The following is a 23,302-nucleotide window of genomic DNA, read 5'->3' as shown; positions in this document are numbered from 1 at the left end:
CCCACAGACAGTAAGGACCATCGCTAACCTCAGTCCCATTGCAACCCCTATCATAACCACAGAGGCTTAGGGTATGTCTACACTACCCGCCGGATCGGCAGGCAGCGATTGATCCAGCGGGGGTCCGTTTATCGCGTCTAGACTAGACGCAATAAATGATCCCCGAGCGCTCTCCTGTCGACTCCTATACACCACCGCTGGGAGAGGCGCAGGTGGAATCGATGGGGGAGCGGCAGCAGTCAACTCACCGCAGTGAAGACACCGCGGTGACTAGATTCAACTAGGTCTAAGTACGTCGAACGTAGCTGAAGTTGTGTAACTGAGATCGATAGTTCCCTGCCCCTCCCCCGCAGTGTAGACCAGGCCTTATAACGGTGGCAGATTTTCACAGGCACATCCCTGACACTACGGACACCCTGCTAAGTTTCACAGGCGCCTCTGAAGGAAAAACATTGACCCAAGAATTTGTTACGTGGTCAAGAATAACAAACGTTCCCCAGCTTCATTTTCAGAAGCACCTGCACCCACCAGTCTGAAATCCCCCTTCGCCCCTCCCAACATAACCACAACCAGCTGGAAGCAGCACCCAGCCTGGCCAACGTCAGGCCAAACAAGCGAAGTCTGAGTGACAGCAGCAGCTGGAGACAAGTCTGCCATGCCCGCCTGCCTTCCTAACTGTCAGGGTGGTTAAACACTGGAACAAATTGCCTAGGGAGGTTGTGGAATCTCCATCTCTGGAGATATTTAAGAGTAGGTTAGATAAATGTCTATCAGGGATGGTCTAGACAGTATTTGGTCCTGCCATGCGGGCAGGGGACTGGACTCGATGACCTCTCGAGGTCCCTTCCAGTCCTAGAATCTATGAATCTATGAAGGCAAAGCTGTAAAGGATGGCGCCTCCGTACTAGTTTTGGTCCAAGCGGCTCACCATAGCCGCCGGGCAAGAGGACGTTCGGCCCGCGGATTCGCTGAACGCGCTCAATGCACGGAAGGGCGGAAGCGAGGCAAAGACAACCCCTAGGGCCGCTTCCGTCTCTTCTCGCGATAACAGTGGGTAGCTCCGCCCCCTGCGCCCGGCTGCCAGGCAGTGAGGGGGCGGTCCCAGCTCTGATTGGACAGACACGCTGTTGCGCAGTGACGTGTGGGGCCGACAGGCAGAGGGCAGGGGCAAGATGGCGGCTGCCGCAGGGGCACTGAGGAGGCTGGTGCGGTGCGGGCCCCAGCAGGTAGGGTCGGGTCGGGCCGGGCCGGCTGCCCCCGCCCGCCCCACGCTCCCCCGGCTCCGTGTTAACGCTTGTGCCCGTCTCTCCGCAGGGCCTGGGGCGGCGGCTGCAGCTGCGCAGCGGGATTCACGGCTCCGCGCCGGCGGCCGTCCAGGTAACGGGGTCACGGAGCGGGGGGGGGGCAGCCTCCACTGCACCGCCACAACCCCCCCCCCCGCCCGTGAGGGGGCGGGGCGGGGCAGCTGCCCAAGCTCGAGGGCGGGGGGGTGGGAACGGGCCAGGACCGGGGGGGGCGCCGTGACACGGTCTGAATACACACTGCTCCAAAGGGCCGAGCGACGCCCTCTGTCTTCACCCCCTCTCCCGGGGAGAAGGCGGCATGTGGTGCTTTCCTATAACCGCCCCTCGCTTATTTCAAATCGTTGTCTTGTGCCTCGTTCGGTAGCTGTGACTGCTGTCGGTGTATACCGAGCGCCGCTGGGGCTTTTCACCGGAGACTCCTTTTTTATGCTGTAAAGTACTTGCCCTGAACAGTTAACCCGTCTTTATCAGGTGACGGTCCGTGATGCATTGAATCAGGCATTAGATGAGGAGCTGGAGAGGGATGAGAGAGTATTTTTGTTGGGAGAGGAAGTCGCCCAATATGATGGTGCATACAAGGTGAGTAGACTCATGTTTATGAACTTAATTAACTAACATTTGGAAATCTAATCTTAGCAACCCAATTTGTCTTTGCTAATTGCAGATTAGCAGAGGTCTCTGGAAGAAATATGGAGACAAGAGAATAATAGATACTCCTATATCGGAGGTATGAATAAATTAGAATTTTGTTAATCTCTCCCCACCCCCTCCCCTGTCTTTTGGAAGTCATACTCATCCTTAGTTTCTTTTTCTTTTTAAGATGGGCTTTACAGGAATTGCTGTAGGTGCTGCTATGGTAAGTAACTTCTGACTTTTTGAAGTGTGATCGGTTTTCTCTCTGTCTAATCCATTTAACAGAAAAATGTTAAATGCAAAATACCTTGCTATTATGATAGCTATATTAGCAGTTAACACTAGTTTAACTGTCTTAATTTAACAGGCTGGGTTGAGGCCGATTTGTGAGTTCATGACCTTCAACTTCTCCATGCAAGCAATTGATCAAGTTATAAATTCTGCTGGCAAGACACTTTACATGTCTGCAGGCATGGTGCCTGTCCCAGTTGTCTTCAGAGGTCCCAACGGTGCCTCAGCTGGAGTAGGAGCACAACATTCACAGTGCTTTGCTGCTTGGTATGGGCATTGTCCTGGACTGAAAGTAGTCAGCCCTTGGAGTTCAGAGGATGCTAAAGGTCTGCTTAAAGCATCAGTCCGGGATGACAATCCAGGTGACTAACTTTTTATAAATACCATGGTCGAATGATTTAAGTGCCAGATGCTTAACTTACTCTCCAATTAGTCTCTGAAATAAATGTTTTTTAAAAGCAAATTTAACTATTAAATTAACACCTAGGCTGTTTAAAATCACAGCTTTAGTGCAAAGATTCTCCATGCCCTTATAAGAGCAATTAGGGTCTTTCTGCACACTTTTCCTAGCGTATAGTATCTGCAGCTGACTTCATGGCAAGTTATATGATCAGTTTGTGCCTTTCCCAGCTCAGCTTCAGTATGTGGTTAAGAACTTCACAGAAAATTAAGACTATTGAAGTTGAGCTGTCCCAGAAAAACAAACCACATACACAGGTTTCTAACTTGTCTAGTTATAAATGCTAGTTATTAACTCAGTAGTGCCATCTTGTTGAGTCTACATTTATAGAGTAGAAAAGTCAGTTACTCTATCCATTAACCATACCGCACAAATCACTGTAGTATTGGGCACCTTTGATGCATTGACTTTTTTTTTTTTTAAAGCCTGACACCATAACAATGAACTTGGGAATTTTAAGGGGGCATGCTGCTCCATACAGTGGCTTTAATGCTAGCAGGCACACACAACTATGCACCTGTGACTTGGTGGTGATTCTCCTTCTCTCCCCAGAGGGAGAAGCATATGCAGTAGAATGTCTTGTTTTGGTACCATGTCTTTAATATATAAATATCTATTACTATGTATTTTCTTTGACTTTGCTTTTTATAATATAATGTGCCTGGCACTTGGAGCAGAAAGTGGTAAGGCTTGTGATAGATTTTAGTTCATTCCACAGTGTTGGACAGAACTTTCTCAGAAGGTCAGTCTCCTATACAAATGTGCTTATTAACTACTATTGTTGAGAATTCCATTATGCCAAAGTTCTCTTTTAAAATCTTCCTAAAGCATGATATGACTTCTTTGCAGACTTCCAGGAACTTAAAGGGAGAAATCTTACACAAACTCCTGGCCCTAGGTCCTCTTGTTTAAATTCAGTTTAGAGGGAGGCCCAGATGTTTAATTTCTGTAGTGACCAAGTAGGAAAATAATTGGTACTGTATTGCCCTATTAAGGAACCAGCCTCCTGCATCCTTTCCCACATGAATAATGGGACTGCTCCTGGGAAAGGTTGTTGGATCAGGTCTTCGGCTTCTGCCTATCACTGAATATCTCAAATCACCAAACTTAAATGCTCCTGGTTTATTTTTTTTACCGTGTTAACAAACAGGATCATTTAGTCAAACTTACTAGCTGCTCAAGTTAACTGAGTCATATTTCATGCTGATACAAACATGCTACCTAAACTATGCTTTTATTGCACTTGTTTGCCCTCTTGTAAGTGAGCCAAGAGTTGAGCATAATGGAGCCCCCTACCACTTTAGGAACTTGGGGGGAGGATAGAGTAGGGAGGAGAGGTTAGATGATGCTGTATAATAATTTCATCTGGAGAAGTGCATCAAACTAGCCAAAGTAAGCACTTGATGTGTTTTCAGTTGTGATGCTGGAAAACGAATTGATGTATGGAGTCCCTTTTGAAATGGCAGAAGAAGCTCAATCAAAGGACTTTCTTGTTCCTATTGGAAAAGCCAAAATAGAAAGGCAAGGTAAGTTCGGAACACTTCACATAATCTGCTCCTCAAATTCTCCTCCTCTGTTGGGTCACTTTAATTGAATCATGTATTTCACATACAAAACACTCCCTTCTTGTGGAATAGGCAAGTATGTGAAGGGACAGAACTCTGGAAGTTGAGTTTGTTTGGACTTTAACATACTGTACACTAACTTCCTGTTAACAAAAAAAAAAAAAAATCACTTGGTTCCATCCTCTTGGCCACAAAGTATCTTGGTCATTAGGAAAAAGGTGCAATTCTGGATCAAGTCTGGAATGAACCAGGTACTAGGCCTATGTGCTGAGTGAAATCTCACATTTCTCTTCCTTCCTTGTATTTAGACAACTACTTTTGTTTAGATCTTTGATGTGCTGAACAAATTTGCCGTGGTTCAAATGTCTTATACGTAAATTCGTTTGCAATGATGAGAAGAACTTCATAGCCTACCATGGCAAATTAATGCTTCTCATTCTGCATGTAGAGTACAAGTGTCGGACACCTCAAATACGCAAACTCAGGATGAGTTGAGTTGTTGAATTTCAGGCTATTCCTAATGTATAAATCTGTTACTTTTGAATAGACTAAAAAAAGTGCAGTTAAATCAATATTCAGTCCTTATGTACTTACTATTTCAAAGCTGGACTGTGTTGTCCTGAGCTTTAAGGCTACTGAGGGTGTAGGAGGAAGATCTGACTTCTGTAGTTAACGCTTATGTAACTTGATCCATCACCAGCTTCTGTGTTTCAGGAACCCATGTTACTTTAGTGTCACACTCCAGATCTGTTGGACACTGTCTGGAAGCAGCTGCTGTACTTGTCAAAGAAGGTGTGGAGTGTGAGGTGTGTTATGGGAGGATTCTAGTCCCTTGTGAAGAAATTCCTTACTCTTTAAATCAAATTAAGGCCCTGCAAAATTAAGCCCAGTAAACTGTTTGCACTTTAAAGTACTCTTTCATCACGGATTTAAACAATGATGGAGACAAATGTGTTCCTTTCATATATCTGCCATCCCCTGACTTCCCATCATAGAGCTGGGCAAAATTTAATGCCATGGATGTAAGTCAAAATCACAAGCACAAGGGAAGCTTGTTTGTGAGAGAGGTTTATGCATGGCCGTAGTGCTGCAACTAGGCAGGATGCCATTTAGTGGGATTCCTAAGGGGTGACCAGGGGGTTTGTCTAAAGAGTTGTACCAGTTTAAAGTGGGGTTTATTTTTAATTGATTCTATACTGATTCTGATGTCCAGCCTTTTCACTAACTTAAATTGGTTTTAAAATCAATTAGTTAAGGTGTGTAGACAAGGCCTTAGTTGGGTGTTCACATTTTAAACTACATCGAGGCAGTGAAAGGTCTATTGTTTGCCTTGATCTAAGGAGGCTTAATGCAGAAAAACACAAGTGAATGTGTGTGCAATGCTAATTGCATACACCTCTATATTCAGGGAGGGATGACTAGAAAGTCAGACTTCTGACATGCTGGAGGGTGAGATGGGAGTCTGTAGCATGATATGGCTAAAATTAGTCATCCTATCCCAGAACGAAGTGCGTAGTTCCTCTTTGGACTGTGGGTGTGATGACAGCTGAAATACAGAATTTAGGCTCCTCTGCAGAGGAAAGATGGCTAAAATAATGGATGCAGAATACACCCAGTTGGAGGAAATGCCCTAGATCTCAGTTTGAAGCATTGACTTTCTTTAGCCACTTATCCTCTCAAGGACTAAAACAAGAAAAGTACTAAGGTGAAGTTAACCACTTATGCAATTATAGATAGGCTTAAAGAACCTCTTGCAAAAAAAAAAAAAAACCACACTTAATACTCTCTCTAAGGTGATAAACCTCCGTACTATTAGACCAATGGATGTGGAAAGTATAGAAGCCAGTGTTGTGAAGACAAACCATCTTATAACAGTGGAAGGAGGCTGGCCACAATTTGGAGTAGGAGCTGAAATTTGTGCTAGGATCATGGAAGGTATGTCAGAATAGCTTCTGTAGCTTATTTAACTTTGTATGGTTCCAAAGTTAGCTCACTAACCTTAAACAGACAGCTTTCATGATCCATTAGCTGTGAAGACAACTTTTTTGGGTGGGGAGAAGGAGGAAATTTAACAGGAAACTTGATTTGACTAAACTTAAGTTAAATGGTTAAACAAAAGCACATGGTAGTGAAAACCTTTACCCCTTTATTCTGCTGGGGCCAATCCCCCTAGAGCCAGAGCTTGCAGGGGCTGTGGAGGTGGCAGTGAGTTAGGCAACCTGGTAATGTGCCCCAGAAGAGCATGGGACACATCTCCCTTTCCCCACCCCTTGTAAACTTACTTGAATGTGTGAAGACTGAGAATTAAGCAAGAAAGTCTACAGGATTAACATGTCAAAGGACAGATGCAGGAATAAAGGGATTGGCCCCTGGATCACTTTGAGACCTTAACTCCTTTGAAAAAAGTTGTAGCTAAATCTGCATGAGCCTTTTCTAAGACCTTTTTTATTCTATTCCAGGACCTGCCTTTAATTATTTGGATGCTCCAGCTGTGCGTCTCACAGGTGCAGATGTTCCTATGCCTTATGCAAAGATTTTGGAAGAGAACTGCTTACCTCAAGTGAAAGATATCATATTTGCAGTGAAGAAAGTGTTAAATATCTAGGTTGTATATACAGGGTGCCCTTGCAACATGTGTGTCTTAAGAAGAGCATTAATGGAACAGACTACAAACATGTATTCATAACAATGTTATATAGCTCTATTGACCTCTTTGTATTGAGGGAAAGGTTTAGGTGACCTTTTAAATGTATTTAATCTGTGTTTAGTGATTTATCCTCAACTACTTTCATCTACCAAGCTAAGCAGTAAAGTACACTTACATTTGTGGGTGCCAGACTCATTTTGTAAGAAGTGAGAGTCTGTATTGAAAGCCTTAAGGATTACAGAATGTGAAAAGAAAATGTTACCATAGCAAGGGATCTAAAGCTTCCCTCTGACTTACAAATGGTAAAAAATAACCTTTGACTCAAAATGCACCTGAAAATAGCAATAAGCACTTAAGTGGTGGTGTCTGGGACTGGACTGCAGCATCATAGCATGCTTGAGGAGAGCATTTGCTGACTAAGTGAATGTTAGTTTTAACCAACTGTGTTTAGCTAGTGCTGGAGAACAGTGGTATTCTAGAGCTGGCACCTCATCTTCTACATTGTGGCTGTAATTATTGCTGGAAAACTAGCAAGTTCAGTGTGGGAAGGGAGGTAGCTGCCACTGGGATGTTCTACCCTTGCCATGAGGAAAGGAGGTTGTCCCTATAATTACAAAGTCAAAGAGGTCCATGCTAGCATAAAGGGTCACCTATGCTGTGACTTTCTTCTTCCTAATTGCACAGAAGTGAGGTAAATTGCAGAGGGGAATGAGAGATGCTGGCTGCAGTACTGTGGTTGCTTTACATTGGAGGAAAGAAGAAAGTGGTGAGCATTTCAGCCCAGTGTGCAGCAGGTTTTTTATTTAAAACCATGCTCTTCTGCAGCTCATTAGTTACAGCTGCCTGACTCAAGGTGCAGTTTTTTAAAATGCTAATTTATTATGGTAGGACTACCAACTCTTTAGGTGCAAAATCAGTCCCAAGAAAATTCTTGTGCTATTCACTTTCATATTGTCCAGTACAGTAGCTTCCCCTTTGTCAGATAAACTGATTGTAGAGGGGAAATAAGTCAGTCTGGACTAGTTTTGTTCAATCCCAAGTAGCCTGCTAGATCTAAAAACTTAAAGGAAGATCTACTAAATAAGGGTTAAGACTTTAAATGCTGTTTAAATACTTTGACCATATGATCAACAGGAGCACCTGTCCAAAAAACTAATCTTAATTATACCTCAGTCATCCACTCAGTTTCACCAGAGGGGTAATCAATGATCAAGTCCTGGTAAAATAAGGCATCATTTGAAAATATTTCACCACTTTTTTTTAAAAGCAGCTGCCACTATTGAGGTTAGACAGCTTGACTGCTAAGTTGTCTTAACTTTAGAAATAATGGAACCCTCATTTGGATGTAGTAAGTATAGGTTTAAGACCAATCCTAACCTGAATAAGGAAATGAATAGATAGCTAAGGTGCTGTGTTTTAAAAAAAGGAGGCAATAGTGAAATCAGAGAAACTAGACAAGTGCTGTTACTGTTCTAGAGGGAAGCACTTTTAAAGTAAGTAAACCTCTGAACAATAGTTTCAGGAGCAGCTAGTGATTGGTCACCACAGCCTATCACAGTTGTGGCCACGCATCAGTCACTGTCAGCTGCAATACCAAAACTATCTTCATGGAGGGAACTGAACAAGCCTCACTCACATACCCAAGGAGCTGAATTCTTTCCCTTCGCCTAGACAGTCAGGAACTTGATGCAGCACTAGCCTATAATTTCAGTACTTCTGACCATAGGAAAATGGCCATCTGTCACTTCAATGCAGGGTGTAGCAGCTTCTGCTATGTTAGATTCTCTATTTTATAGCCCCACTATTTTTATTTTAAAAGCAGGGACCCTCATTCTCTGACTGGAGGAATTCCAACATTTATTTTAATAAAAATATGACTGAATATATATCACAGGTTACATGAAACTTTATACACAATGACATTCTCTGCATAGTAAACACTGATGTGTACTTCAATTTAAAATGGATTATCTATAATCCTTTAAAGTGCAATTTGTTTAAGGTTTTAAGCAAATCATAGAATAAAATCTTTTCAAGCAGTCAACATCTAAAAACAAAGTGTTCTGCAACTTCCCCAAGAACAAGATTAATTTCATATGGATGCAAATTTTACCTGTGCTGAAAACTCCCCAATCCAGAACTTGTGTTGAATAATCAGTGCCAAATTAACTCCCATTTTATTGCCTGAAGTAACAGGCTGTTTGTTTCCCCTGCACATGTGGTAACTGGAACCAGCTACATGTTTTAGGGGGGGGGGGGGGGGGTCATTCCAACAGTGCATTACATACAAGCATGAGCACCATTGTTGAATTTTGGAGTACCCTCCAATGGCAAATATGCCATAGAGACGAAATTAAATCTACAGTTCCCTCACCCATGTACTACACTTTTGGATTAAGTGCTTTTAAAAAAAAAATTATCTAAAGCAAATGGCTGATTTTTGATGCAGCAAAAATGTAATGTGCCAACTACAAGGAATTATAGGAAAATAGGGCAGACTAACGTTAGATTTTTCAACTGTGTTTGAAACAAGGGGTATGGTGGAATCAGATGTACTGAGTCAGTATCCTCATGCTTGTTCTTATTTTCAGATTGTAGAAATATTGCATTACCTACCTTCCTCCCCAAAAATCACTTAACTAAAGAAGTTCATTTTAACTGGAATAACTGAAGTCAATAGTTACCACCCCGATATGGCGATGTAGTTCAAGTGATGTAGTGCTGCTACTCAAGGACAAGGAGAAATAATTTCCCTAGAAAAAGCTGAAATGGCTCTGAACAAACAGCTGCAGAAGAATAGACCAGCATGAAGTGGCTGATCACACCTCAACTGAGGACAGTTGTTCATGGGAAAAATATCCGATCCTGCTGTGAAGAGTTAACTTCAGCTGATCCTGGGAACACTGTAGTCACAGGTGTCTGCTTTCTTCAAAGCTCCTTTCTGAAAGTTTTGAATGGAGCTAAGTAAGGCTTCTCGGCTGGCACTGTCAGCAGGCGAAGGGTCAGGATGCACTGCCCCATCCATTTGAGGAGGAAGTGGAGGAGCTGCTGGTGGTGGAGGCGGCGGCGGTATAGTTGACACTCCTGTTAAGATGAGACAATTACACAAGAAACCACCACAAGATTAGCCAACCAAAAATAAGACCAAGCTGATCTAATAATTGCAGCTGCCTTGCTAGAATAGTAATAAATCAACTAGGGAAGTCATTTACCCAAGTAAATATGCAACTTCTTGAGTATTGCAAATAGGTACCAGATTGTGGAGAAGGAGGACATAGAAATTAGACGAGAGGAAGACCTAGGAGATCACATCCATCCACCTGTAAGTGCAGGCTATACAGTCCCCTGATAAGAGATCATCCAAGTCACCTTGAAGGGAAGCCCTGGATGCCCTGTTACTTGGAGAATCAAGGGCCAATACAACTACAAATTAGAAGAATCTTACACTGTCTGAGAGGGATGAAATAAATGATTTCCAGGACTTTTCCCTCATCTCTGATTCCTATGGTTTGTTTCTTAGTACTAACATCAAGTGAAGCAATCTGTCCCCCACCCCCCATCTCACAAAGCCAGACCCAATAAATAAAATAGTTGGACTGTGGCACTAAGTTTCTTACTGTTTCCCAGGTGTAGCTACACTGTAAAGTCTTTTTTCCTCTAGTCAGATTATTTTCTAGTCCAGGAGTTCTGTTTTTAGGTCATTAGCTATACGTGAAAGTATCAATGTTATAAATAGACCCATTTTCTAAGAAATAGAAAAAGGCAAGTTCCTATTAAAATTAATTATTGAGCAGTGATACCCTTTTATAGATTACACTGCATCACAAATTCTTACGAGGGCCATGAGCATGAATCACAAAGACCACGGTGCTGGCCAGTGGCATCTTTAGCACTGAAAAATCTTGACTTGTTTTGCTACATTGTGTTCTAGACCAATTCTCAACCTTTTTCTGAGCCCCCCACTCCCATGCTATAAAAACTCCCCAGCCCAGCTGTGCCACAACAACTGTTTTTTTGCATACAAGAGCCAGGGCTGGTTTTAGGGGATAGCAAGCAGGGCAATTATCTGGGGCCCCACACCACAAGGGGCCCCACAAAGCTAAGTTGCTCAGACTTTGACTTTAGCCCTGGGTGGTGGGGCTCGGGGCCCTGGGCTGCAATCCCACATGGCAGGGCTTCAGCTTTCTGCCCTGGGCCCTAGCAAGTCTAGTGCCAGTCATGCTTGGCGGACCCCCTGAAAGCTGCTCGCTGCCCCAGGCCCATGGTTGAGAACCACTGGTCTAGATCACACATACGCTTCACTTTCTGTAATTCAGTTAGTGTCAACTTTACACTCTGACATCAAAAATACACAGACACAACCTCCCTTGCAACTCCACATTACATGGCCATACAAAGTCAGAGCTGGGGAATTTAGTTAAGCTTGAAAGGATTTGATTTTTTAAAATCAGCAAATCTTGGTTAACGTCAATTTCACTGTTCACAAACAGATGAAAAAATATTTCAATGGATAATCAAAATTTGCAGATAGGCCAAAAAAGCTGCCTGATTAAAGTGGCTTAAGGTATTTATATTTTGACACATGATGTTGACAATTTGTATTTTAACAGCTTAAAAGCTTTAACTTTTTGAATGTTAACATCTACTTAAATAATTACTGTCTGACCTCCTCCATTGCCACCCCCATATTTGCCTGCCACTGAAAACTTAAAATAAACTTAAAATCCATAATTTTGCACAACTGTGAAAATTTAACTAAGAATTAAAAAATGCTTAAAAATTAACATTGATATCAGTTGAAATTAAATTCTATATCTATATAGATTGAATTCTGCCAAGCCTATTTATAGTGTCCCCTATTCTGTCAGATAATAGGATGACTATTTCCAATACACACATCACATATACTGCAAGGGGTGGAGGAAGTAGGATTACATCCAACACCCAGGTACTTTTTTGGTGATAGGAGCTATTCAATAGACAAACTGGAAAGAGGGGAATGGGAAAGATACAGCATTGCACTTAGTCATGCCAGGTTTAGGGTATGTAGAGAACACAGGTGAAAACTGCCATTATCTGACAAGAGGCTAAGGGAAACAATAGTTACCAAAGCAGAACCACGTGCTGCCATATTTCCATTAACAATACTTAAGGAATTAAGTCACACAGAAGGACATTCAGAAGTTATTCAATGCTCAGCCACAAACAGAAAGCAGGTGACGCAATCACTTCCTTCTCAACTTGTTCCATTCTTCCTTTCTGCTGCTTAGTCTCAGACTAGTAAGTGGTGGTGAAAAATAAGTGCTGTAATAAAACAAGCTGAGTTCCAGATGGAAAGAACTTTAGTTTGAAACATTTTCAATGTGTGTCAGTTTTAAAGATTGTTCCTATGTGGAAAAATCTACATCAAAAAGGAGAATGTTTATACAAAAACATTTTATTTGGCCAGTGAATAACTGCATTCCTATGGATACTGTACTTCAGACACTTGCACATGGACAAGAGTTTCCCTTCCTCACAAACCAGCACCTCCTGCAATGAGGGAGACAATCCTTTTATGGGAAAACAACAGCCTGTTCCCATGGAAATGTGACTGTTTCAAGTCTTTGTTTTACTCTCCTCCTCTCCAGTAGAAATGTCAGTGTTCAAAGAAGGACTCCCACACTGGGCAAAGTGGGACCATCTCTCTGTTACAGAGGGTTGTTTTTTTAACTCCATCCCTCTCTTTGGCAATTGAGCTGGAAGCAAAGTTAATACACATTTCAAAAGCAGAGATGGCCCAAATTCATCACTATGTAATTCACCAACCTACCTGATTTGCTAACTAATGGGCTCACTTATGATCAGCACAGTGTGGGAAGATACTATGAAGAGTGATACTTGAAATTCATGGCAGAAGGAAGAACAAATCGTGATCCACAGCAAAGGCTGAGGCAGGACGGTAAGCATTAAGGTTGAAGTGGTCAGAGTAGGTGAGGTCATCCCACATCTTATTGTTTAACTTGTGATCAAAGGAATTAGCCGTTAATGATATGCCACAAAGAAAGAGTCAAGAGCATCTGAGTAAGGAACGAGATTGCACGAGAGAGACAAAGCAGAGAAACTGATCAGATATGACAGAGAAGATAACAGACTAAAGAGGCTAAAAGGATGAGTTGTCCAATACCAAATATGAATGATTATGAACAAAAAAGGCAGGACTTCTGCAAGGGGACAATGATAATAGTAACACAGAAGGAAAAAAGGTGTAAACTTGATGAGAACAGTGGTGGAAAAGTCATACATTTAATGATGGATCACTATTTATTAATCAGTCCACGGCACTAATGTTATCTAGTTTCTAGACTGGTTACTGTTTTGAAGGGGAGAGATCAGTTTACTTTTTGTACTTTTTTAGAAAGCCTTTAGAACTCCATACTATATAATGACTGAACTGGAAACAGAACTGCCAGCACCAATGTGCAGTAAGGGGAAAACTCAGCTTTCCTCTATTCCAGAGGCACTTCGGTTGATCTGACAATTTAAATCTGAATTTAGCCTTAACACAGTTGCAACTATTGAAACTGTGTCTAAGTCAGGCGGGAGAACTATGTACAAACATCACATGTGTTCCATTGTATGACATAATGGGCCCCACTTACATGAGTGTCTTTACTGACAGGTGTCTACAGGTTTCCAGGACCTGGACTCTAGTTTATAAAATGTAACAGTTATTTCATTTCAATCAGCACATCTTATAAAAAGTGTCAGCCAACAAGTCATCTGTCTGTCCTTCCTCCCTGCTACTGAGTCATTCTGAGAAGGGAGACCCTGCGGTTAGGTCTGCACTGCAGTGCAAGTTCAGGGTTTGAACTCCGGCTCAGGCCTAACCCCCTTCCATCAATATATAAATTGTACTGAACGTGGGTCCCACTGTCCCATGGGGGTGGAGGGTCTAAGCTATATTGCTTTGCAGTGTAGACACAGCCCCATTGGGCTCATGCTCTGGGAGTCCACAATCACATGGGCCAACTTTCTTTGTCCTCTGCACAGTCAAGTTTGGTGAACAGTCAGTTTTCTCCACACTGCACCACAAGCAAGGGCGGGAGTGACCACATTTTGGGGAGGGTGCCAAGAATTCTGGGATATGGGTGGTTGGACTTGGGTCCACATAACGCAGCATAGATGCTGGAACCCCAGGTTGGGACCCAAGGTTCAATGATTCCTAACCTGCGGTTATAATTGAGGGTAGACACTCAAACCCTAGGTTAACAAACCCGGGGCTGCTAACTCGAGTTCTACTAACGCTAGGCTTACACGGCAGTGTAAACTTACCCTTAGAGTAGGTCTACACCGCAATTAACACCCCCATGTCGGATCACTCCGGCTTGCAGGGCTGTAAAATTGCTGTGCAGATGTTTGGGCTCAGGCTGGAGCCCAGGCCCCACATTACCGCCCATTGTGGGGTCCCAGAGCCTGGGCTCCAGCCCAAGCCCAAACATCTACATGGCAAATTTTACAGCCCCGCAAGCATGAGTCAGCTGATATGGGCCAGCCGTGGGTGTTTAACTGCAGTGTAGACAGACCCTCACTCACCTAAAGAACTTTGGTGCAGATGCAGCTACTGTCCAGCAGGAAAATACTTTACAATACCTATAGGGAGAAAGTGAGTTGATGCAAGAGTTTGGTTAGCAGGAGGCCTTCCCTACAGATAGATTGGAGGAGGCTGCTCAGGGCCAATGAATCATTTGTTTATCCCTAGGACTTCATGAATGAACACAAACACCTAGCAAGGGTTTTTAGAGTGCCATTTTTGTTAAGAGTTTGTTACAAGGAATTGAAAGTTTATCGGATACTGTAAAGCTGAAGCCTGGACTTGAAACAAAAAAACTCAATAATGGATTTAAAAACTACAGCAATTGTGAAAATTACATGTTTAAAAGGTTGGTAAGAGAATGAGATGCAAACAAAGAAAATCATTTTACTGATAGTTTTTAAAAGATACTATATTTAATTAAAATAATTGAAGTAGCTTATGATCTACTTCTTCTTTGTTCCTTTTTTATGCCGTGAGAAGTTCAAGGTCTATTCAGCTTTCTCATACAGAAACAGAACATCTTTAAAGAGAGCGAAATCAGCATTAGCTTACGTTACCGATAATTCGTGTTCAAAATGATGTAAGCTCTATTGAAGACAGCAGAAAGAGAGAGAGAGAGAGAGAGAGAGAGAGAGAGAGAGAGGAAGGACACGTCATTATTCTGGTTCTAGTGTCATTCAGTCACACTATGTTAGCTGTACAGTTAGTTAGGTTACTCAATGGTTATACTCCTACTTTTTTCTATGAATTAGAATGTATTGGTTCTGAACAGTTTTAAAATGCTCATTATATAAAAATCAGCCAAATAATTGTGCACGTAATATAATGAACTACACTTTTCTGTACTAAAATCCTTATTGACTGATGAAACATTATGTTGGTAATCTCACAGACACACATCCATCCAAAAATGCCAAATGTCAAGCTCTGGGGGTCTTGAAAGCACTTTTAGTTACACTAAGGTACATCTTAGAGTGATTCAATAATAAAACTGTATGAGAAGCAGCCATAGGAAATAAAATCCATTCATTTTGAATGTAACATTCTAATCATTTATTTTTACCCTAAAACACTTAGATTGTGCAGATCAGATACACGCTCAAAAAAGGAAGAACAATTAATGCAATGAAGTTGGCTCATAGTGATGGAAAAGGCAGAACACCAGCATACTGACTGCCAGCAGGACGTCTTTCTCCTTGAAGGATTTAAAGCTAAAGAAAAAACACCCATAGTCAAGTCCAAATCCTGCTCCTGGGGTCAACTCCATTTACAAGTTTAAGGCCAAAAGAGACCATGATGGTCATCAGCTCTGACATCCTGCATCACAAGGCCAGAGAACTTCCCCAAAAAAAACCCTACAGCAGAGCTTTTGTCAAAACAGCCAATCCCGATTTAAAAATGGTCAGTGATGGAGAATTCACCAGGACCCTTGGGGATTTGTTCCAATGGCTAATTACTCCCACTGTTTATGTCCCATTTCCAGTCTGAATTTGTCTTATCTTCAACTTCCAGCCATTGGATTGTTACACCTTTCTGTGCTAGATTGAAAAACCCATTGTTAAATATTTGCTCCCCATGTAGGTATATAGACTGATCAAGTCACCCCTTAGCCTTCTCTTTGTTAAACTAAATAGACTCAAGGAGCTTAATCTATCACTATAAGGCAGGTTTTCTAATCTTTTAAATCATTCTCATGGCTCTTCTCTGAGCCGTCTCCAATTTTTCGACATCCTTCTTGATTGGTGGCCACCAGAGCTGGGCACAGGATTCCAGCAGCAGTTGCACCACTGCGAAATACAGAGGTAAAACAACCTCTCTATTCCTACTTGAGATTCCCGTTGATGCATCCCAGGATCACATTAGCTCTTTTGGCTACAGCGTCACATTGGAAGCTCATGTTCAACTGATTATCCACAAGGACCCCAAAAATCCTTTTTGGAGTCACTGCTTCCCAGGATAGAGTCCCCCATCCTGTATGTCATGGCTGACATTCTTTGTTCCTAAGGAAGAAGGAACACCCATGAGGCAATTGGGGCCACTCACATTAGTAAGGGAAATTGAATCGACCAGAGGTGTCATCTTTCAGCCTCTACCTTCCTTCCTAGATAAGCTGGCTCATTAATTAATGCTTACTGGGGTCAGGAGCCATGCAATGAAGAATGAGTTATATTCCTTTATAGCATCCTCCATCCCATCGACTTTACGTACAACTCCCGATCACAGAAAATGAATGGATTTTTAAGTGAGAGCAGAATTAATGCAGTCAGGAAAAAAAAAAAAAAAAAAAAAAAAAAAAAACACTGAACATGCAAGAGGTGACGACAATCACTCTAGCCAAAAGCTCAGAGCCAGAGGAACCTGTATTAGAATCAGCATTTGCCACCACCTAAATAAGGTATCTCAAAAAGATTTAATAGTAAAGCTGAGAGAATAATTTACAACAAGTTTAGTCTCCTTCTCTTAGCAGCATGTCTGTTAGCCAGCCATGTTTTCTGCACACGTTATTCAGATTTAATTGATTAATCTTTTGGAACTTTTTGCTCTATGAACAGACATTTGAGTTATGTTGCTTCGTTGTAATTTATTAAAGTCACATAGTATTGTTTCTGCTCCGTGAGTGGATATGCACACAAGCACTACCGAAACACATTTATGGGTCCAAATTTCTCTGAATACTCATGTATGAGTCTTTGAAATTCACTCTCTGCACTATAAGTGTTTGAAAGCAAACACAAAAGGGTCATGAACATAGCCAAAGGGAAATCACTGAGAAATTCAGAAGATTATTCATGGATATTTGTTCGCATTGCTCATTATTGTTTGCTAGCAGCTTTAGCAGTGGCAATATTAAAACTAGGAAACAGACCAGCTTGACCTTGCATATTTGAGGACTGATTTGCCTTCACCCTGAATGAAGAGAAGGGAGATGAAGGTACATGGCTCTTTGCAGGATCAGGCCCCTCAGTAAGCAATACATTAAAAGTTATTCAAATCCCGCTAGTGGAGAGGCTGCACATTAGGCACCACTGTAAGGTCCTTCATTCCACTTAGATTAGGCCATTAGGTTTCCATTCCACTAGCTGCTAAGTGCTACATGTTCTAATTGCTAATGAGAAGGCACCACAGAAGACAATCTACCCTTACTTCCTCTAATTTAGAGCCATGATGTGGCTAATTCCCCAAGCACAGCACTGAATGTCACTTACCCAGTTCTACCCCAGAGGGTTCAGTACAGCACTCCAGCTACAATATATGAAGATGTCTAAATACAGTTCGTTATTTAGACTCTTAACCCAGTGCTCAACCAGATCATTTTTTCCTCCACAAAGTTAATCAACTGCACTGACATGAACAGGATCCAGACCAGAAATCTAGAGGAGAAAAGCTCGACACCTCTGCCAGTCACCTCACCAATTAGTGCCCCCATGAAACTTTCGTCCTTAGTCGAAATCAGGGAATGGGGAATACAGAATGCTGCTTCTGTAGCCTGTATCTTCTTTCTAAACAACGTTCTTCAGTTGTGTCAGGTTTTTTCCCCAATAAGGTCATTTAATGGTTTGATTGCACACAGAAGTGGAAAAGGCATATTCCTGGTGAAAATCAGAGACCCAAGCCCCCATAACTTCCTTTTATAGCTAATATTTGAAGTGAATTTAACCATTAATTAATGCAAAATAAGATGGTCTTTTTATACCATCCCGTATGTATTTAGTTTACAAAAAAAATACATTCTTAAATGGTGGCAGTACTAAGAATGCCTGAAACAAATCAGAAGCATCATCACCATTTGCATGCCACAGCACTTTTTGATTAGCACACATGCAGGGACAATTTGCATAGAATCAAATATGTTATGGACTAGATCAAGCAGCCAAGAACACAATGTCAGAAGGACGAGTGACATATGGTAGGGTGTTCATAATAGAGATGAGACAGAAGCCCAACACATGCTGAAACTGACAGAGCATATTTTAGTTTAAATCCACATCAATGTCAAGACATGAATCTAAGTAAAAAAAACCCTAACTTCATTTCACAAAACAAAGAACCATTTTCTAAGCATCTATCCGTTTGGGAAAGGTAGAACAGTTTCTTGCATTTTCATTTAATTCCTCGTTTTTAAAACGCATTCAAATCTGGGGGGGGGGGGGGAGAAGAGAACCCCAACCAAAATGTAAAATAAAAGTTGGTACAACTGGAGGATAACAACACTTACTTGAATATGGAGCAGATAGTGGCATTCTAGTATCCTAAATCCAGTGGAACTGGAAGACTGAATCCTTCTTAGAGAGGACATAGTTCATAATTCTCATTCTGAACTTGACACAAAAAACTTTGCTGAAGTTTGTGGACTACGGTGTCTTTTAGAAGGTCAATTAGAACAACCAACCACCCCAACAAACACACTGTCATTTCCCTAACCAACTAATGTAGCCTAGATGTAGGAGCTGACGCCGTTCAATGCAGCAGGTTCCTTGGACCAGAAATCAGGTGAGCTAGTCACTACTGCATAGGTAGTTGGCATCAATGTTTCTTTCTGAAAATGGATAGTATTAGCACCCTCTAATAATGCTGCTCTTCAGTGAGCCTTACAGAGGATGTCTGGAAAGTACCAATGACGGTAGGGTTAGGGTAGTGCAGATTTAGACTAGCATTTGTATTGTGTGGACAGATTATCTACAGGAGTGTTACAGGGAAATTTGTTAAAGAAGAAGGCTTTGTATGTTACAAGGCTATCTAGGATGCTCAGAAGAATGCAACTGTCTGAACTTTTGTCACTAGATGGTAAATAAATGTCATCTGTAAATTTTTATGGCCAGTCCTTGTCCCCTAAAACTATCACCCTTAAGGATATGATAGATCATCTCCTGCCCTAGAAAAACTCAACAGAAGACAGACCAACACTGCAGTGTCTCTTTCACTTACCTGCTGTAGAGGGTGGAGTGGGGGATGATGGAGATGTCAGAGGGGAACTTGCCCCAGAGCCAGCTAAACAAAATAAAAACCACAATAACTACAGTTGTGATTTCAGGATTCATTACAGTAACATGGGCCTGCCGAAACAGTCTGATTTTACGGACTGCTTCCACTGAAGTCAATGGCATAATTCCCATGGACTGGAATGGGTTCAGAAGCCTAACCGGTCTGAACGGACGAGCCGCACAGTGTGGGTGAACAGATCAGGCTTGACAAACATCTCCGCACCCTCAGAATTCTCCAATGGGGAACACTTCTTGTCAACAGCAGGTAGGCTGCTTTGAAATCCAACAGCATTTAGTCTGAGACTAAATTTTGCCCTCCTTTAGGTGCATGCCACCCACTGCCTGCAGACTCTGATCCCATCTCTCTTCCTAGGAGAGAACTTTCTGGTCAGTTGCTATAGCTTCACCAGTTACTTTGATAGCAGACTGTATTTCACAACAAATTGCTTTCTGGAATAGTTTACACTCTAAGATGGGCACTTCTTCCCCTTGCAAAATCATTTTAGTTAACAGAAACTGGCTGCACTACTAGACAGATCAGCAAGGTGATGGCTTACCCCACACACAGCCATCTTCAGGACTGGACACAGATGCAGTAACACCCCCCCCCATAGCTCATGGATTCATTTTAATAACTGCTTATCAAGAAATACAAATTGCAACAATGTTTCCATGTGAAGGATGAAGTATCCAATGGATTGACTGACCAATGCTATTGTAAGCAACACCACACCTTCCATCCAACACTCAGAGAACTAAGTTAAGAGGTTTTCACCTATTAATAAAACTATAAACTACCAGTGACAATGTTTTTAAACCCACAATTTGACCATGATGAAATAACCAATACTAGGATAAGCTTGTAATAGTCTGTTAGTATACAATAGACAATTCAAAGTGATTTTAGATTTTCTAACCAGCATGCAATTTGATTTTGTGTTTTTAATCCAAAAGAGAGAGAGAGAGAGAGAGAGAGAGAACTGTAAACCTGTTGAAAGGGCTCTGTTAGTTACCTGAATTGTTTGAGTTGCTGTATTTTGCTAAGTGTTCTTCCCCACTTTCGACAGCAGTAAGCTTTGACTTCTTTAAGAATCAAGGGGAGAGAAAAGACAGGAATAAACAGCATTTCACTGCGGGCTCTTACCAAGATGCCTTTGACACATGAGGATTTGCATCAGCCCCCAAAGGGTTATTAGAGCATGCGGGGATCACCAGTGCTCGAACCACACTCTTCCCTCAAGCGTACTCCTGCTGTCGCAGCCCTATGGGCCAACTCTACACCAGCTAGAGAATTGCCCATTGCTGGGGAACATCCCCACCTGCCCACTTTGGGCAGTGATATGGCCCTACTGCCAACCACAACAAGGGCCAGAACCAGAGATGCAGGAAATGTACTGCAGATGCAGGAGATCGCACATTCTGCCGGGGGGGATGGGAAGCTCAGGGACAGGCTGTTCTATGTACTTTAGGCATTCATATAGCCACTCAGTTTTTCTCTTTTAGCTCATTTAAAGTTACTGCAAATCAACTGCGGTCAGCATTTAAACATTGCTGCACAGCGCATTACCTGTCTGCATAGGTCAAAACAATCAGAACAGAGTCTCTCTCTCCACCCACCCCCCCCATGGGGGGTGGGAGCATATCCACATTATTCTCTCATTTCTTCAGCACATACTACACTTGGAATCTACATACTTCTCTGCACGCCAGAAACTCATGTTAAACAGTCCCATTTACCTTTCGTGCCAAGATTTTTCTTTTCTTTTTCTCTTCCTCAGAACCATGGTGAGACTGAGCTCTTGTCAGTCGTCTATGCTGGTGAATCTTTAGAATATGAGAGAGACACAGAGACCAAAACAGCCCACATGAAATGTACAAAACTTTCATCTGGCAACCTCAGAAAAGGGGAAACACTTGGAGAAAATACTCGTGGCTTTGAATTTTTTTTAAATATTTAGATCTTTGCTACTGGTTTGGGGCCTGAAGACCAGAGTTAAAATAAAGTTAGATTTATAAATTCGTAGGAAACGTTTTGGGAGCCACTCACTGTGGAAATTCCACTAAAGACAATGGCAGATCCATGCATACAACAGCTGCACAAGCGCAGTAATCAGGCCATGGCTCCTTTACTAGGGAGCGGAGGGGTGTCAAATGTGCTGCAAAACAAATGTGTTCCAACGATATTATTGTCCACCACATGGACTGGATAGTCTCTCTCTAAAAAGCATTCTTAGATCATACATCTCATACTGATCTCTTCCTCAGCTAGAGGTGGGCCTGTAACAAAACCGAAGACAAAAAACACTCCCAAAATTTGGGAAAGCTTGGATCTGATCCTAAGCTTTAAATCTGGTTTCCTTCCCTATAACAGACTGGGGAAAAACCCCAATTCAGACCCCCAAACTTCAGGAAACTTTAGATCTGGACTTTCTGACTCAAGCTTACCTATACCTTTCAACAGCCCTTTGAAGACTACCAAATTAATATTCAAGTACCCAACATAATACAGTCCATTAAGGGCACCAATTGCACTTTTATTTTTAAATGTAAGCGAATAAGAAAACAATATATGGCCAGATTTCCAAACTGTCCTCCAGTTTGTCCATGTATTTATCTGCATGTGCAAAAGCCAATACAGTGTACAAAAATCACGTGTGTCTCTATCATGCAAAAGTGTCAGAAGCCAGGAAGTTTGGCTTCATGCTGTCAATTAGCCATTTTAGCTCATGTAGTTTTTAAATATGATAAAGTTAACTAGAAAAACAAACAAGCTTGTGTTTTCTAATGTAATACTCATGTTCTATCTTACATTGTGCAGCATACCTTTAAGACACCCAAATATAATTAAATTGAAAAAGAATCTGTTCTAAAATGTTTCTTACATCTACTGCAATAGTCTCGCAGGCATACTTCACCTCAGTAAGATTTATTAAACCTATTGATGAAAATCTAACATTTCACCGTTTGTCATAAAATCTTTGGTTTAAAAGATCACGGGAAAGAATGTCTGTGGGAAAACCAGAGAGCAATGCAGAAATTACCAATTTCTGTTCTTCAGTGAGTCTCTTTTCTATGCATTCCTTGGCAGTTTTCAATGCCTCTTTTAACTTTGTGGGAATCTGGTAAAGGAAAGAAAATAATCATGGTATGAGATGTGCCAAGCAGAATTAACACAGCTTCACCTCCATACATCCACTTTTAATCTGAGGAATTTCTGGATCTATGATGAGTCCCCAGGTTCTAACATTGATTGTTTAATGAAGATAACTGTGTATCCACTTAGACCACATGGGATTTCTGCAAGCACTGCTCCCTCCAAACCTGGCTGCAAGCCTCAACAACAGGAAAAGAGCATGGTGTATGATGGAGGAGTTAAGGCCAATGTTAATCTAGCAGCTGTTCAGATACAAGGGGCTTCAGATCGGACTGTGGACTAGCTGATGGTTTAGAGTGGTTCTGTTGATTTCTTATGGGAAGGTTCCAATCAGTGGCAAGGAGATCACGCTCCCATGCAATACTGCAGGAGTCTGTTCTCACCATTGCTGTTGAAACTACTTGCACATGGCAAGTAGTTGGTAAACAGACATGGTGCCGGATCTATATTAGGTTACTCATGCTTTGAAGAGATTGTTTATCCTGAATCTCCTACAGAACTTTATGAAGTTCACATTTGTTCATCTTATAACAAAGAACCACCAAAGAAAATCTTGCTGTTTACTTCTCTTGTCCACTATGTACAAGTAACTTCTTTTCTGAGGGACAGTTTGAGGCATCTGCAGAATTTGGTGCTGAGTGCTCCCCCACTATCCCTAAACCCTGAGTTTGCTTTACGTTTGGGTCAGTG

General features: G+C 41.9%; 2 protein-coding genes across 7 annotated transcripts in view; one reads left to right on the top strand and one right to left on the bottom strand.

Moving 5' to 3' along the window:
- Positions 1 to 1,138: 1,138 nt before the first annotated feature.
- PDHB (pyruvate dehydrogenase E1 subunit beta) lies at positions 1,139 to 7,079 on the top strand. The gene is made up of 10 exons (XM_054034546.1): positions 1,139 to 1,226; positions 1,315 to 1,377; positions 1,776 to 1,883; positions 1,969 to 2,031; positions 2,125 to 2,160; positions 2,305 to 2,590; positions 4,104 to 4,214; positions 4,968 to 5,059; positions 6,047 to 6,188; positions 6,713 to 7,079. The coding sequence occupies exons 1-10, from the start codon at positions 1,173 to 1,175 to the stop codon at positions 6,856 to 6,858; spliced, it is 1,101 nt and encodes a 366-aa protein (XP_053890521.1). The 5' UTR covers positions 1,139 to 1,172; the 3' UTR covers positions 6,859 to 7,079.
- A 1,661-nt stretch (positions 7,080 to 8,740) lies between these two features.
- The window catches only part of PXK (PX domain containing serine/threonine kinase like), a 51,004-nt gene continuing 36,442 nt past the window's right edge, over positions 8,741 to 23,302 (bottom strand). For 3 of the 6 annotated variants that reach the window (XM_054034541.1, XM_054034543.1, XM_054034545.1), the window contains 5 exons: positions 22,500 to 22,577; positions 21,196 to 21,282; positions 20,472 to 20,541; positions 19,403 to 19,465; positions 8,741 to 9,984 (listed from right to left, as the gene is read on the bottom strand). In XM_054034541.1, the coding sequence (XP_053890516.1) occupies positions 9,785 to 9,984; positions 19,403 to 19,465; positions 20,472 to 20,541; positions 21,196 to 21,282; positions 22,500 to 22,577 (498 nt within the window). In that variant the 3' untranslated portion in view covers positions 8,741 to 9,784. Of the gene's footprint in view, positions 9,985 to 15,033; positions 15,064 to 18,692; positions 18,791 to 19,402; positions 19,466 to 20,471; positions 20,542 to 21,195; positions 21,283 to 22,499; positions 22,578 to 23,302 lie in introns of all 6 variants that reach the window. The other 3 variants (XM_054034544.1, XR_008445655.1, XM_054034542.1) reach the window with 3 other exon arrangements.

This window comes from Malaclemys terrapin, chromosome 7 (assembly GCF_027887155.1).
Source record: "Malaclemys terrapin pileata isolate rMalTer1 chromosome 7, rMalTer1.hap1, whole genome shotgun sequence".
In the NCBI taxonomy this organism is placed as follows: domain Eukaryota; kingdom Metazoa; phylum Chordata; order Testudines; family Emydidae; genus Malaclemys; species Malaclemys terrapin.
This window is presented reverse-complemented; position numbering and strand designations above follow the sequence as displayed.

Bases quoted from the DNA above. Each gene is read 5' to 3' on its own strand.
- PDHB (XM_054034546.1), top strand. From the start codon at position 1,173: ATGGCGGCTGCCGCAGGGGCACTGAGGAGGCTGGTGCGGTGCGGGCCC. The intron at 1,227-1,314 runs GTAGGGTCGGGT...GTCTCTCCGCAG, and splicing joins TGCGGTGCGGGCCCCAGCAG to GGCCTGGGGCGGCGGCTGCA. The intron at 6,189-6,712 runs GTATGTCAGAAT...ATTCTATTCCAG, and splicing joins TTGTGCTAGGATCATGGAAG to GACCTGCCTTTAATTATTTG.